This window comes from Cetorhinus maximus, chromosome 8 (genome assembly GCF_964194155.1).
Source record: "Cetorhinus maximus chromosome 8, sCetMax3.hap1.1, whole genome shotgun sequence".
NCBI lineage: Eukaryota > Metazoa > Chordata > Chondrichthyes > Lamniformes > Cetorhinidae > Cetorhinus > Cetorhinus maximus.
In genome coordinates, this window is record NC_135886.1 from 19,051,341 (window position 1) to 19,065,925 (window position 14,585).

At 39.1% G+C, this 14,585-nt stretch overlaps 1 protein-coding gene across 1 annotated transcript in view; it reads left to right on the plus strand.

Annotated features, from left to right (window-relative positions):
- LOC144683484 (MAP kinase-activated protein kinase 2) overlaps positions 1 to 12,345 on the plus strand; it is a 221,262-nt gene extending 208,917 nt beyond the window's left edge. Inside the window, exons 7-10 of the mRNA XM_078546541.1 lie at positions 1,185 to 1,309; positions 3,391 to 3,476; positions 4,226 to 4,306; positions 6,060 to 12,345. Of these exons, the coding sequence (XP_078402667.1) occupies positions 1,185 to 1,309; positions 3,391 to 3,476; positions 4,226 to 4,306; positions 6,060 to 6,200 (433 nt within the window). The 3' untranslated portion in view covers positions 6,201 to 12,345. The remainder of the gene's footprint in view (positions 1 to 1,184; positions 1,310 to 3,390; positions 3,477 to 4,225; positions 4,307 to 6,059) is intronic.
- The last annotated feature ends 2,240 nt before the right edge of the window (positions 12,346 to 14,585 follow it).

Here is a 14,585-nt window from a genome sequence, read left to right on the forward strand (position 1 = left end):
CCGCCGATGCTGCCAGACCTGCTGAGTTTTTCCAGGTATTTCTGTTTCTGTTTTTGTTTTAAGCTGTCAAGATGGTTTGGTATTAGAAACACTTTTTCTGTCATTTTTCCATCACCTGTACAAAATGCTCAACGTGATTTCTTTGAGGTTTTGAAACTGTAATTATGCAACCTTCCAATTTAGATGTAGTCTATAAAAAGAAAATTTAATGTTTACTCAGTTTTCTTCTTGCCCTCGTTGGTGAAATTCTTGGGAATATTTAAGGAAAGACTTGAATTATATAGTGCCTTTCATAACCTGATGACATCCTAAATTTCCTCACAACCAATTAGGTCCTTTTGAAGTGTGGTCACTGGTACAATGTGGGAAACATAACAGTCTAAAATTATTCAGCAAGGCCCACAAACAGCAATATGATAATGACCAGATAAACTGTGATGTTAATTGAGAGAAAAAGTTTGTTAAGCAGTAGCAGAAAATTAGCTTAGCTGCAGGAAAATCAAAATCACCCATGATTTTAATGGGGACGGATTGATGGCAATTGCCTTTTAACTGTTGTTAATGAGGTTAATGATGCAAAAATCCCAGGAATATATGGAGTGGCATCATTAATTGTGTAGATCACTTGCTGTAAAGGCACTGAATTCCCCTGCTCTTCTTTGAAATAGTGCTATGGGATCTTTTACTGCCTTTCACTTCTCAAGTGAATGTATGTTCGACTGTCCAGCACTCCCCCGAGCTTGCAGTGAAGTGTTAACATAGATTCTGAGCTCTGGTCTTTAGAGTGCTTATTGAAATTTGACTAATATTATGCTATAATTTTACACTAGTAAATGCATAGATTTGATGTAAGTAAACCTTGTGTGAGAGCATAGGAGCTATTTGAGATTAGATACAATTGACAATCATGCCTGATCCTACACCAGTTCAGCATTCTGCAAATCGTGTAGCATTCCACTGCTTCATTGAAAAATGCAGGTGGAAAAAGTACTGCTTAAACCAAAAAATAGCTCTAGCGAAAGTGATGATATCTCCAGCTATTGATTATGTAGTTTAGCTGTTTTACTTATTATCCAAAGATAATCTTCAGTACTACTGTGTTCTAAACTGTTAATTGTAGGTTGGTTCAAATGCTGTGTATCTGTGTATATTAAAACAAACCCTTTTCTTTCATATATCTACAGGTTGTGTGGCTATCCACCATTCTACTCCAACCACGGACTGGCCATCTCACCTGGAATGAAGAAGCGAATCCGAATGGGACAGTATGAATTCCCCAATCCAGAATGGTCTGAAGTATCGGAGGAGGGTAATCCAACTTTCTTAAACTGACTTGAAATACCTTTCACTTATATTTCACCAAATAAAAATGTGACATTCCCTCAATGTTAACTTTGTCATAACCAAACAGTACTAAGTTGCGCCCAAGTGTTATTTTGAAATTGCTAGTATGTTAAAAATATGCCAAAAATAGGATTAATGTTCTCAACTTGTATCTGTTTGCTTAAAGATAGAATCAAAATCTAACTCTGCTTGTCTTGAGAAATCCAATGGTTTGAAGTTAAACTCTGCACTCTCAAGCATTTATAGCTTGTGATATCATCAGATCACTGTCTTGTTGCAGAACCTATTGTGCATGATAAGGCTAACTTAAAAAGTCCTTAAATTTTGTATAAAAGCTCTGCCATATGATTGAATCATCTCAAAGAACCTTCTAGAATGAGTTACTAGTGGAGTGCAGTAAATAGCATTCAGATAATCTACTAGCTTAAATGTGAATTGTTCTTTAATGAATGTAGCATCTTTGCACATCTGGTTGGTTTAACGTGAATTACATTGCCAAAAAATTACAAGCCTGACCCATGGCAATGATACACCAACTTGCATTTATGAATGATAGTATCTGCTGAAACCGTGCTAAGAATTTTATGGCAGGGCATTGTGTAAATGCTACTGCTTTAATAAATCATGCTTAATGGGTGTTGAAAATGGCATGCTAATTTTTCATATAACTGCGAGAGGAGGTGGTGGGAAGTGGTAATATCACTGGACTAGGTACTCCAGAGACTCAGGCTCATGATCTGGGGCTCAAATCCCACCATGGCAGCCAGTGAAATTCAAATTCAATTAATAAATCTGGAATTAAAAGCTAGTCTCAGTCATGGTGACCATGAAGCTATTGTTGTAAAAATCCACCTGGTTCATGAATACCCTTTAGGGAAGGAAATCTGCCATCCTTACCTGGTCTGGTCTACCTGTGACTTCAGACCCACAGCAATGTGCTTGACTCTTAACTGCCCTCTGAAATGGCCTAGCAAGCCACAAAAGTTCAAGGGCAATTAGAGTTGGGCAACAAATGCTTGCCTTGCCAGTGATACCCACACCCAGTGAAAGAATTTTTAAAAATAAGCAAATTGACTATAAAATATTTCTCACTGTCAATCCCTGAGAATTTATTTTTCGGATAGCCAACTTTTCTTACCATCAGAGTAGAACGTTTGCAATAACAAATTACTAATTAAATGCACAGCATTGAGACAGAGCAGGGAAGAGAGACCAATATAATATAAAAGCAAAATACCGCGGATGCTGGAAATCTAGAACAAAAACAAAAACAAAAATACCTGGAAAAACTCAGCAGGTCTGACAGCAACTGCGGAGAGGAATACAGTTAACGTTTCGAGTCCGAATGACTCTTCATCAGAAGAGAGACCAATAGTTTTTTTCAAAGAGCTGGCCCACGTACAGTGAGCTGGAATGGCCTCCTTCTGTGTTGTAAGATTCTGTGTTTCCAAATAGCATCTCTTGATTTCAAGCTTAGTTTGTGTTTTGGCATTTGTAGTATGGGGGAGACTAGTACCACTACAGAGCCTGGCTCCCAACATGGGGCCTAAAAGCATGACACAAATGCTCCTGAAATGAGATTTTTAAAAAATCCTACTAAACTTCAAGGTTTAAAGACTGGAACACCCTGGTACAGTACTGAAATATGTTTTGGATCCTGTCCTACACAGTAAGTAGAGACAGACAAATGAATTATACTTAACCAGACTTGAGGAACCAGGCTGAGTAGGACAGAAATTCACTGGAGCTTGGTCAAGTCTTGCTTATGTTGAGATTTGCACGCCAGGTTTTTTTGACTTCACTTTTGTCTTTGACTTCAGTTGTGCTTATTTTACCTCTTGGAAAAACTTGTGTAATGGCATTGTATATTACGCAGAATCCAGTGAAAATGGAGCTGCAACCATTTTCTTTTTCTTGTTTATCTACTCCTGACAGTTTAATGAATTGCAGTTTGCAAAGTGTTTGGGTTACATCTTCTGAAGATTTGAAATGATGTAAACACATATCATAAAACATATTGCATCTGTTCATTGTTAAAATTTTCAGCCAAACAACTGATCAGACACCTCCTGAAGACTGAGCCAACACAGCGCATGACCATCATGGAATTTATGAATCATCCATGGATTAATGTACGTAATTCATTGTGGAATGAGGCTTGAAGGATTTAAGAGAAGCCATTCTTTTAGAATATTTTTTTTTCCTGATGGAATTGTTCAGGTGTTTTTGTTCTTTTCTTCCACCTTTTTTTTCACCAAGTATCTCCTCTTCCCCCTCTCCAATCATTTAAAAAGACTGAAGGCATGGCAAGCTCCAGGCCAAATGTTTAATGTTGTCTAAAGTAACTTTTCGCTATTTTAAAAGTGACGTGCACCAGTTAATAGGATTAAAGCTTTTAAAATAGCGAGAAAGGAAGTTTTATAAATGCATTAATAGCAACTTACATTTTTCTATGTTAAAGGCATATGTACCATTGTGTTTCAGAGACCTAAGGGAGAAGAAAAGCTCTTTGCCCTGTAGTTTGCAGCCTTAGCATTTTGTCAACACCCCACGCTCCCCACCCCCAATAACACCTTTAATAGTCATACTTTTTAAATCCACAATGATGAAGTTTACAATAAAACCTTCCAGCTGTGCACTGTTCTTCACTGTTAATGCAAGGGAAAATTGCATTTTAATTGTTAGATTCTGTACTGTACTTCACTTTTTATTAAAGAAGACCATAATAGTTTAGTTTGGATCTGGAAGCAACCAAATTTAAACATTTTTTGAGAAAGCATTTCTGTAGCCTGCAGTTTCAGGCTACGTACATTTTGTTTCTTGATTCAGTATTTTGAATAGCAGCTTGACTTTGAACTGTTTTTGTTTTTGTTTCCTTCAGCAATCAATGCAGGTACCGCAGACACCTCTTCATACCAGCAGGGTGCTGAAAGAAGAAAAAGACCTATGGGAAGATGTAAAGGTAAAAGTGGATTTCAGTCCATTCCTGTAACACAACTGTCAAAAAAGCTTGATACATTTCAGGCTGAGTCTGTGGAAGCATGGTGTAACATCTACTGGATAATGCATGTGTCTTACTGTATGTGTCCCTATATAGGGAAAATTCCATGTTAAATTCTTCATTACCATTTTTCAAGATCCTGTCAATCATAGGCTATGTAACATTGTCCACTGCAGGATTCTATATTTAGCTTTTCTGATTTAGCTTTGAGCTTTTACAAAACCAAGACCAGTAAAGGAAAATCACGTATCTATTGTAGGAGTTAAAATAATTGTAGCATTCATACCGTCACTCAGTTGACATGAGCTCAGCAGAGACCAGAAATCAAACCTGAGATTTTTCTGACTTGAATTTTTAGAGCAAGAAATTAATACAATCTTGTGTCCTGATTATTTTCCCTTTCCTAAGGTTTTCCTTTGTCATGCTTACTCCCCAAGCTGTTTGTCAATGGTCATTTTAGTCTAGCTGCTAAGACCTCCTATGTTAGGGACATGAGGTGACTTGCCTATTTGTCCTCCCTTCCTGCAAAGATGTACTTGTCTTTCCTGAGGTCATGGTTGAGATTGTAAGCTCATGCACAGAATTATGGAAACAAATCCATGTCTTACCCTGCCATTGGCACTGTGCCATATTATGCCCACCACACACTGGATGGAAGAGAATAAAAAATAAAACTTTATAAAATAGCTCTGCTCCAGGCAGTCTCTCTCATCCCACAGCTCAAAATTGTGGACCATTGTGGTACATCCCTCGTCTTTCTGAATAAATATGGTTATCCCAATTCTGGAATTACTGGTTAGGTAGATGACAGAGGTAAAACCAATAGTTCAGTTTTATTGTATATTCTTGATTAAGAACATTGAGCTCACCCAAGGAAGAAAAACCCAGCCCGCAAAATAGTTTGCCCCCTGTCAGTTAATTCATAAAGATGTCAAGAGAGTAAGGGGGGAGCATTGAGGTGATGGTAACCATATTCAAGACCACTAGTGCCTCACCAACAACATTTTGGGTGCAACGCAGAAAGATTTATTTTCACCTTTTTTATTACAATCATGTTACCTATTTCACACAACTCCAGGAAACCGTGAAATTGAAGTATATTTCTGTTTAAAACATGTTATAAAGAGATCTGGTACAATGACAATATAATATGTGACACTTGTGGATTCATCCCTGCGTTGCTTAAAAACCTTGCATGTATCACATCCATCCTCATTACATACCATTCTCTGCCTTAACAAAATGTTGAAAAGTTTTACTGAAGTCTAGAATAAATTCACTGATTTTGCCATCCCAGTTCTAAAAGCTGCATGCTCTTTGACCGTGACTACCCTGGAGAGCGTGTGGGATTAGTGAATTTACTCAAATTCTTAGTTAGGATGGAACGTCTTGTTGGAGCTGCAAGTTGTTGCTTCTCAAGTGTGTACCTGCAGTGCCCCTGGCCCTGTGTTGATATCTGAGTTGAGCCCGGGCACATTCACCAAGGAAGGAAAGGAAACTCAATGATGGTTTATTGGAGGCTACTCCAGTGCGCATCTCAGAGCCAATTTAAGAGTATTCTGGACAGAGGATTAGGAGCAAGTCTCTGGCTAGATCCCTTCAAATGGGATGATTGCAGAGATGGTCCTTGCGAAACGAGATGGGAACAAACAGCATTATCTCTTATTTCTATTGTGCTGGTTCATAATTCTAATACAGCTTTCTTTCATGACAGGAGGAGATGACCAGTGCCTTGGCAACCATGAGGGTTGACTACGAACAAATTAAAATCAAAAAGATAGAAGAGTCTTGCAATCCCTTGCTGATAAAAAGGAGAAAGAAGGCCTTAACTGCCCCAACTCCAGCCAGCCACTGAAAGACAACACTGGGAAGTGCTCCAGGAAGTGGGCCTCACTAATTTTTTTTTAGAAACTTCTTTTTAAGTGTCGCATGAAGTTCAGAAATTTTTAATCAGTTGGCTTTTTGGATTTTTTTTTAAGATTTATTTTGATTCTGCCTCTTGTGCTGAGGTGAACACTCTATCATGATACTACTAGGCCAATATGTGGCGAGGTTTTTTAAAACCAATGTAAAAGAATTGTGTGGAGTTGGGGGGCGGGGGTGGGGGGAGGGTTGCCGGGGAAGGTCACTTTGTGAATTCTGTGAAAGGCTGATTCAGTCTTTCAGCTGAATGTTTCTTTCTGATTTTTGTTGTTCTGTGTAAAGCTTATTTCAGAGAAATTTCATTCATGACTTCTTGCAATTTGTCTTATTTAAAGCTTTACTCGATTACTTTAAAACCATCTTAGTTTCATGGGATTAAAATTTTAAAAGATCACAATATTCATTATACTTAAACATTTTTAACGCTAAAAGCTGTATTATCAATAGCTTGCATTAATTTTTTTTCACGGATTTCTAAACAAATCCACAAAAATCTGAAATTCCCCGTGAACAGAACAGGTTTTACAGTATTCCTATTTCAAATGCAGGCTTGCAGTATAAATTTTATATGAAGTAAACTTCAGATGTTTCTAGATGTACCGAGTTTTGGAGTTCTCATGCTTTGACAATACTCGTGCTCAGACTCTAAATGGTTAAATTAACCATTAGCTTGGCTGTAATGATCCTTCAGATTAGTTGGAATATGGTCACAATTGGAACTGTTGCCATGATTGCCAATAATGTCTGGGAGGGATCTTTCTATTCCTGCCATCTACCAGCAACCATCTAATTCTCATTGCATCATGTGAATGTCTGTACATTAACTAATTACAAAATGCAACACTTCTATTTAAAAAGCAATACAATGAGCAGTATTTCCCCACTGGCAAGCATTAAAATACCGTAGAACTAATCTTTACAAGGCCAGGTCTCTGCTCTACCTGTCATAAAGGTGAGTAGCTGTCAGTGACGAGTTCCCTCTGCTTCCTCTGGGGTAAATTTTATCGATGCTACACTCAGAGGGCATGGGTCAGAGATGGGGGAAAAAGCTTTGAGTGTGGCTCCCCATTGCCAATATTGGAATGGTGAATTTGCTCATGCGTGTCACTGAAATGATATGATTGGCTAAAACCTCTTGCATCTAGAATTTGAAATAGCCTTTGCCTCACAGCAAATACCCAGATAATGCACCCATTCAGAGATGGCAACAAGCCTGTCAAAGAAGGAGAATGCACAGTTAAAAAAAAACTCATTGAGATGGTTCACAGAACGTAACCCAGAAGTGTTTATCCATCTGCTCATACTTCTTATGAATGTTTGTTTAAACTGGTGGAATACCAGTTAAAAAGTTTGAAGTCAATTGTACAGATTTATTGGCAAACTATTATATAGCAATGTGTATTTTAGAAGTAGAGAGACAATTTGCATTTCAGACTTTGAGAAACATATTTTTGTTTGTATGGACAAGAGTAGAGAGTTGTTTTCCAGAGTATTGTCTCTGTCACAGATCCATATTGTGACGGACGAGTCTTTGTTCATGTTTCCTTTTGTGGCGTAAGATAACAGTTTGAAAATGCTGCTCTGGTGAATCATTCAAGCGAGGAATAATATTTTGGCATTTTGAAGACCAACTTTGATAAAATGATAACTTCTAATATTACAGGTTTTGTTTAAGTTGTTTGTTAAAGGAGTCTATTCGACTCCTCCAACTGTGGATGCCAATGTTGGCCTAAATGAAGGACTCTGGAAATTCTAGTTTGGATGTTATGGCATCTTCAAAGCATGATGACGCACGTCAATGCGAAGCACGGTGGCAACATATTTCACGTTCATCCAATCATGCCACAGTGTTAACAAGTCTTGTCATACCTACAAATCGAGCGGAGCGTAGTTCATTTTTGACCACTCTCATTTGAGTCTTTGGAAAATCTGCTCAGTGGAAGCAATCACTATGCCCCAAAGGAAGGGTTACTTCACCATCCCTTTTTCCCAAACATTTCACATTACGTTAACAAAACTTTTGTAAATATTTCCACCTACAATAAATACATTTTTTTTTAAAAAGTATGATTTTTAATTAGATGGGACTTAGTTGGCATTTTTTAGAGAGGTGAAGGGAAGCTGATCATTGGGGTTCACAACCTCAAGCACCAACCCCACTGTCACACCATCTACAGAAAGTCAAGTGCTAAATGGTAATTGTGGAAATGTACATTCATAAATTTGCTCACTTTTTTTAAGAGCATGGTAGCTGGAGCAACTTCAAGTCAATGTTTTAGTGCTTTTTCATTGATGCACTCCAAGTAGTTCAGCCTGTGTCAACCAGTCAAGAATAAAGTGCCAGTAGATAGATTTGTATTGGACACGGGCTGTCCTCATTAGCATGCATGTGGCCTCACTTTTACAACAGTTTCATCTATATTTAAGCCATGTTCAGCTATTCTTTTGTGAAACAATGTAGAAATATGCAAACAGTATTCCTCGGGATCGGGGCAGGGCTGTTATTTTTAGTTCAGGCTACCTACGTGTAATCATTTGTAGCCTAACAAGAAACCATTATGCTAATTCTGAAGCCAATAACCATTGCAGATGGTTATGAAAAGTGACCCAAGATATTGCAGCATTATTTTTTTTGCATTAAGGTTGGAACTAATGCCTCACATTATAGGGCCTCATGCCATTGAGGCTAAAGATGTTTTACCGAGTCTGGAATTACTGAGAGTTTTCATGCCTGGGGTGGACTTTGTTGGAGAGTGGTTCACATATTTTGTAATAAAGTAACAAAGTCAGCCATAATAGGGCAGTGATTGAACCCAAAAACTGGAAATCAGTGTCTGTGTGAACCAGGATATGGAGAGGAACAAAAGGAATGAGAGTTTTAGATTTGTGGAAAAGGTAATTACCCAGCAAAATACCCACTGACCATCATGAGACTATTTCATGTTGAAGGTTTGACTGTGTAGCCAATACTAGTTAACAGGATAATTTGCTCACCACAAAATGTGTTGACATATCAGAAAACTCATCCAGTGCAAGCCTGGATGGTCAGCAGCCGAAACAGGAGATTCAAATCTTTGTGGGAATGAATTGGCATTGAGGAATTCTTTCATTCAGATGGCTGCCAGATATTGCAGGGCCAATCAGATGGAGGGGCCGATACGAACTAGAAGCAAAGGATTGGGAAGGAAATTTTAAGGTTTGCTCTACCACGTTCTGACGCCTATTTATGTTCACAGTCCGTTTAATCATTTTTACTTGTATGCTGAAGGTTGGCTAATTCCTTAAGGCAATTAATTTAAACTTTAAGATAAAAGCAAAATACTGCGGATGCTGGAAATCTGCAACAAAAACAAAAATAGCTGGAAAAACTCAGCAGGTCTGACTGCATCTGCGGAGAGGAACACAGTTGACGTTTCGAGTCCGTATGACTCTTCATCAGACCTGCTGAGTTTTTCCAGCTATTTTTGTTTTTGTGTAATTTAAACTTTGTTTGGCAAATTACAAAAAATGTAGTGAGCTCACTGATTTGAAATTGGGCCAGGTTACAGTATCTTCCAATACATTCCTTCAGAACCAATCTCAAGCACACCCTGCTCTGATCCTTCTGAAAGTCTCGAATCATGAGCGCTGAATCCGACAGATGGAATCCTAATTAAAATAGTTACTAATTCCTGAAGAGACAGCATAGAATTCTGCAATGCCAATATATTCAAAAGAAATAATAAAATTCTGATTTAACGTTTTGAGTCCACATGACCCTTCTTCAGAGCTGGAAGGCTCATACGGACTTGAAATGTTAACTCTGTTCCTCTCCACAGATGCTGTTAGTTCTGCTGAGATTTTTCCAGCATTTTCTGTTTTTGTTTCAGATTTCCAGCATCCGCAGTATTTTGCTTTTATTATGATAAAATCCTGAGCTCCCCAAAAACCTTCAGAAAAGATTCACTTCTCTCTCCTAACTCTAATTTTCTTTACTCCTGCACTAGATGGCAATGCACTGTGGCCCCTGGGAGGATAATCATGATCATAGAGATTGCATCGAAAATTATGGCGTGCATTTGAGGCATAAACATGAATGTGGTATTGGTGCAAAGATGAAGCAGGGATGGAGAGAAAAAGCTATTTTTTCTTATCATAAGCAGCTTACTGCACTGTAGAGCTGAAGAGCAAGCCATTGGGCCACCAAGCACTGCAAGAATGAATAAGATAAATCTACTTCAAAGAGGCTGTGAATCAGCATCATTTAATGAGCCAAGATCCTGAGCAAGCGCCTTTGGTAGGAGGCATTGGTCTGAATTTGTCAGAAAACACCATTTAAAGCAATGTTTTTCTAGCAATATTTTGAATTAAAATACAAAGTAGTTAACTCCATTTCTTTAAAAAAATGGCAATACTATTTTTGACCACACTGAAAAGTGCGAGAGGCAATTACATGTCAGGTTCCTAAGGCACTGCGGTGCTGCAAATGTATTAGCATAGCGAAATGAGGCCCATAGCACCCAATGTGTAGAGTGGGAGGGCCTAGCATGCTTAGGAGTCTGTGAACCAACTATACGCAAGACTAATTAAAGCTTTGCATTGTATGTGAACAAGAAGCCCCACAATATGACTGGAACAACTGAGCAGTATTCCAGATGTAAAATAATTGCAGTATTTTTCTGGGTAATCATCTCCTTGTAACTGGTCTACCTAGCTTTTATATCTCACCAATTCCTTGCCCTTCAGCCAACTTCTCAAAAAAAAACCTTTGCATGGCAAGGGTTTTTCAGAACGCCCTGCTGTTCATCCAAAGTGGCTGCCGCCTGTCATTTCGGCCCCGAGCCCAGGGAACTGGCAGAGTTCAGGGAACACCTCTTACAATAAATTAATTCAGGCGAGCCTAACTCAGTGGAGCGCAGGCACAACTCGTGCAGTATTTATGCAGCCCCTGTGCTGGGATTGTACGATCGGCTGCATGTATTTGGAGTGGCCTTACAAAACCATTCTGTCTGGGGGGAGGGTGTGGGATGGGGGGGAATACAGTTCTCACCCTTGCTAGCGTGCAGGTGGAAATTGCCCCAATCAGGTACTTATGCTAAGTGAAAATGACTGTCCAATCATTGACTGTGTTGAATAAGATCAGTGTCAAATGTGATCACATACTGAGCCAACATTTTGTGTTGTACCCGCTTTCTCTTTTTCTTTCCTTCACGTCCACGCACAAGCCACAAGTGCTGATCTATATAATAGTTTAGTTTTATAAACAGAGCTTGTATATAGCATGAAAATGCCGTGTAGGCTACATGAAAAACAATTAGCGTTAAAAATATAGAGGTTTCACTTGGGAAGACATACATTCACTGAATCTAGGAACTGCTTAACCTTCAGGAACTGGACCGTGTCTCTCCGATAGGGACCTACAGCCATATTTTACACTGAATTTCACTTTGGGTTTTTAAAAAAATGTTGTATTGTCTCCACTTCACAGCTTCAGATTGTCACGCAAATTTGGGTATCACAAGCAAGATAAATCAAGATTATGGCAAATGTGAACTTTTGTGAGAAAAATGTAAAACCTTTTAATTGAAAAAAATCTAGAGCCCTTATTTTAAGCTAACCCACCTGGCACGGATGGGTTGGTTTTGTGTCAAATCCCCATTTACACCTCGTTCTTTTGGTTGGGGTTTAAACTGGGTTTAAACCTGATCCCTTTCTCTTCTCGCTGGGCTTGTCCGGTTAAAATTGGGACTCTTGTATTGGTCTGAATGTGGCCCTGATCAGTGTTTATTGCTCTAAACTGCTGTTTTGAAATCTGACAAGTCAGGTATCCAGTTTTTGGCTTGCTGTATATTGACCTCCACTCATTTCATACAATTACTGAGTTTTGATTGCATTGTCCAATTTTTTTCTTTCTATATAAAATGTGTCTGAGGTATTTTTTCACTACATCTATCAAATCACACAGGGGTATTTTTTTCTTTGTTTTTTTAAATTTACTATTTTAGACAGATTGGCATGTTATGTGTTACATTCAGTGACTATACCCCATTGTACTCAATGATACCACCGTCAGCAATTAAAAAAGTATATTTATTCAATCCTTGTTTCTGTTCCCTTGTCTGGCTCTGATTTTAACACTGCAATAGAAATAATGAGAAGAATGTACAGAATTCTTTTTTTTTGACTTGAGAGAAGATTGTGGGTATATTTGCAGAGAAATTCTTCATATCTGCCAAAAAATCCTAAACCACTGTTTATTGGAATAATAATTAAGGCTTCTTCTATGAAACAAATGCTGCATAAGCATCCTGAATTATGACTCAACCAGCCACCTTCCTGTCACTGTAAGAGATGTTAGGGACTAGGATTAAAAGAGCTCATGATATCAGGCATGGTCCTCCTGATGCAGTCGGAAGGCTTTCAGCTATGTTGTCACTGAAATCACTTTGATATTGACGGCAAGATGTAGGAATGGCTTAATGCAAATTGAGCTCATTGCCTCCTTGAGTGAGTCGCTCACATTGGTTGCCAAGTTGGAGTTCTGGTGGCACTGGAGGACAGCTCCATGTCAATAGGTGATGGAGTAGAGATTGTTTGCCAGATGGGGATCTGTGATAACAGGGCTCAATGGTTCCTGGCCTTTCAGCCTGGTATCCCTACAGTACTATTTCTAATCCTACTCTTCCTCCTCAAAGCAGAATAAGTTTCATTAGTTTCCATGGCCCAGATTGCAACCTTAGAATTGTGGATAAAAGAACACTAATGCACTAATTCTTTATTAATTAAATTCTTAAAAGACTTAAACACCAAGCAAAATACTTTGTCTTCTAAGCATATAATTAAAGAAACATCAAGAAAAGTTTTAAAAAAGAAACAAATATACTGTTTAATGACTTAAAACTTAAAATTACTAAGTTTACCTCGGATTGACCTTTGCTATGAGCCACCTCTGTCCTGGCTCTAACCTAGGTTGCCAACTCTAGTTGGATGTATTGTTGGAGATTTCATCATATGGCTTTCTGCTTCCAATTGCTCCAGTCTGTCCACCTTTTTCCAAATCTCCAGTATCCAGTAACTAATAAAATTAAAAATAAATAAGAATATTAATGCCTGTTCATTGGACAAGATAGGAGTGCCTCCTTTACAAAGGTGCTGTATCGAGCAGAAATTCTCCAGTCCGCCTTTGTGCTTGACCTGGTGATAACTTCTCCATGTTGTTGTCGTCTTTGGCAGTCCCTGGCGATCGAGGATGACTTGCTTCCTCTCTGTTTCGATGAGTTCTGTGATGGCTGATAAATCCAAAGTGCGATCTGCAGACTCCGCCACACGTGGGGCAGGTGATGCTTGAAGCGTCAAGTAAATGAGTTGTTTGGAAATTTGTGCGCTCTCTCTGATGCCTCTACTTTGCTCCTGCATGCTCCTGGGGCAATCTCTCTGTGCTCGATGCCTTCCTGAATGAACCTCCATTTTGGTCAGGTACGGGCAAGGGGCCCCCATCAATCGGTGGGGATGTTCAACTTCTTCAAGGATGCTTTAAGAACATTAAGAGTGCTTCAAGAGTGTTTCCTCTGCCCTCTTGGGAGCCTCCTGCCGTGACCGAGTTCGGTGTCAATCAGTTGCTTCAGGAGTCTGGTGTCGGGCTCCATGTACTTTCTGTAATAAGCCCATCTCCACTCTCAATATTGTCTTGTTAATGGAATCATAGAGAGGTTAGAGCACAAAAGAAGGCCATTGGGCCCATTGTGCCAAGCTGGCTCTCTGCAAGAGAAACTCACCTAGTCCCACTCCCCCACCTTTCCCCCAAGCTTATACAAATTTTTTTCCTTCGGGTAATTGCCTCCTTGAGTGAGTGGCTCACACTTGGCAACCCTTTTGAATGCCTCAATTAAAATCTGATCAGTGCTTCCCCCAGGCAACTTCAGCAGAATAATTGGAAGCCCTTCCTCCACCTCCAAACCCCCTTTTAACTATAGGATTGCCAATTTGAGTTGAATGTAATCCATATCCATGTATTCACATGACCTCCCGCCTCCAGTCACCCTGCTTCGGCCATTGGTTGTCCCACTGTCCATCAACATGGTGCACTACCTTTCAACCTACATGTACATGTTAACAATCTCTAGCCACTTAATGTTGCCACAATGTGCTGGCTAATCTAGCACAAAGATTCAGGTTTTACAATGTAATTTCACGACAGCTGACTCATTGAATAGAGGCAGTTTTCATGTAAACCAGATTAGACCTCTGTTCTCACTCAATGGAAACAAAACTGTTAAGACAAATGTTTCAGTTTCTGACAACTTGCAAGACAGGAGCAGCTAAGAAATTGCACTTATGA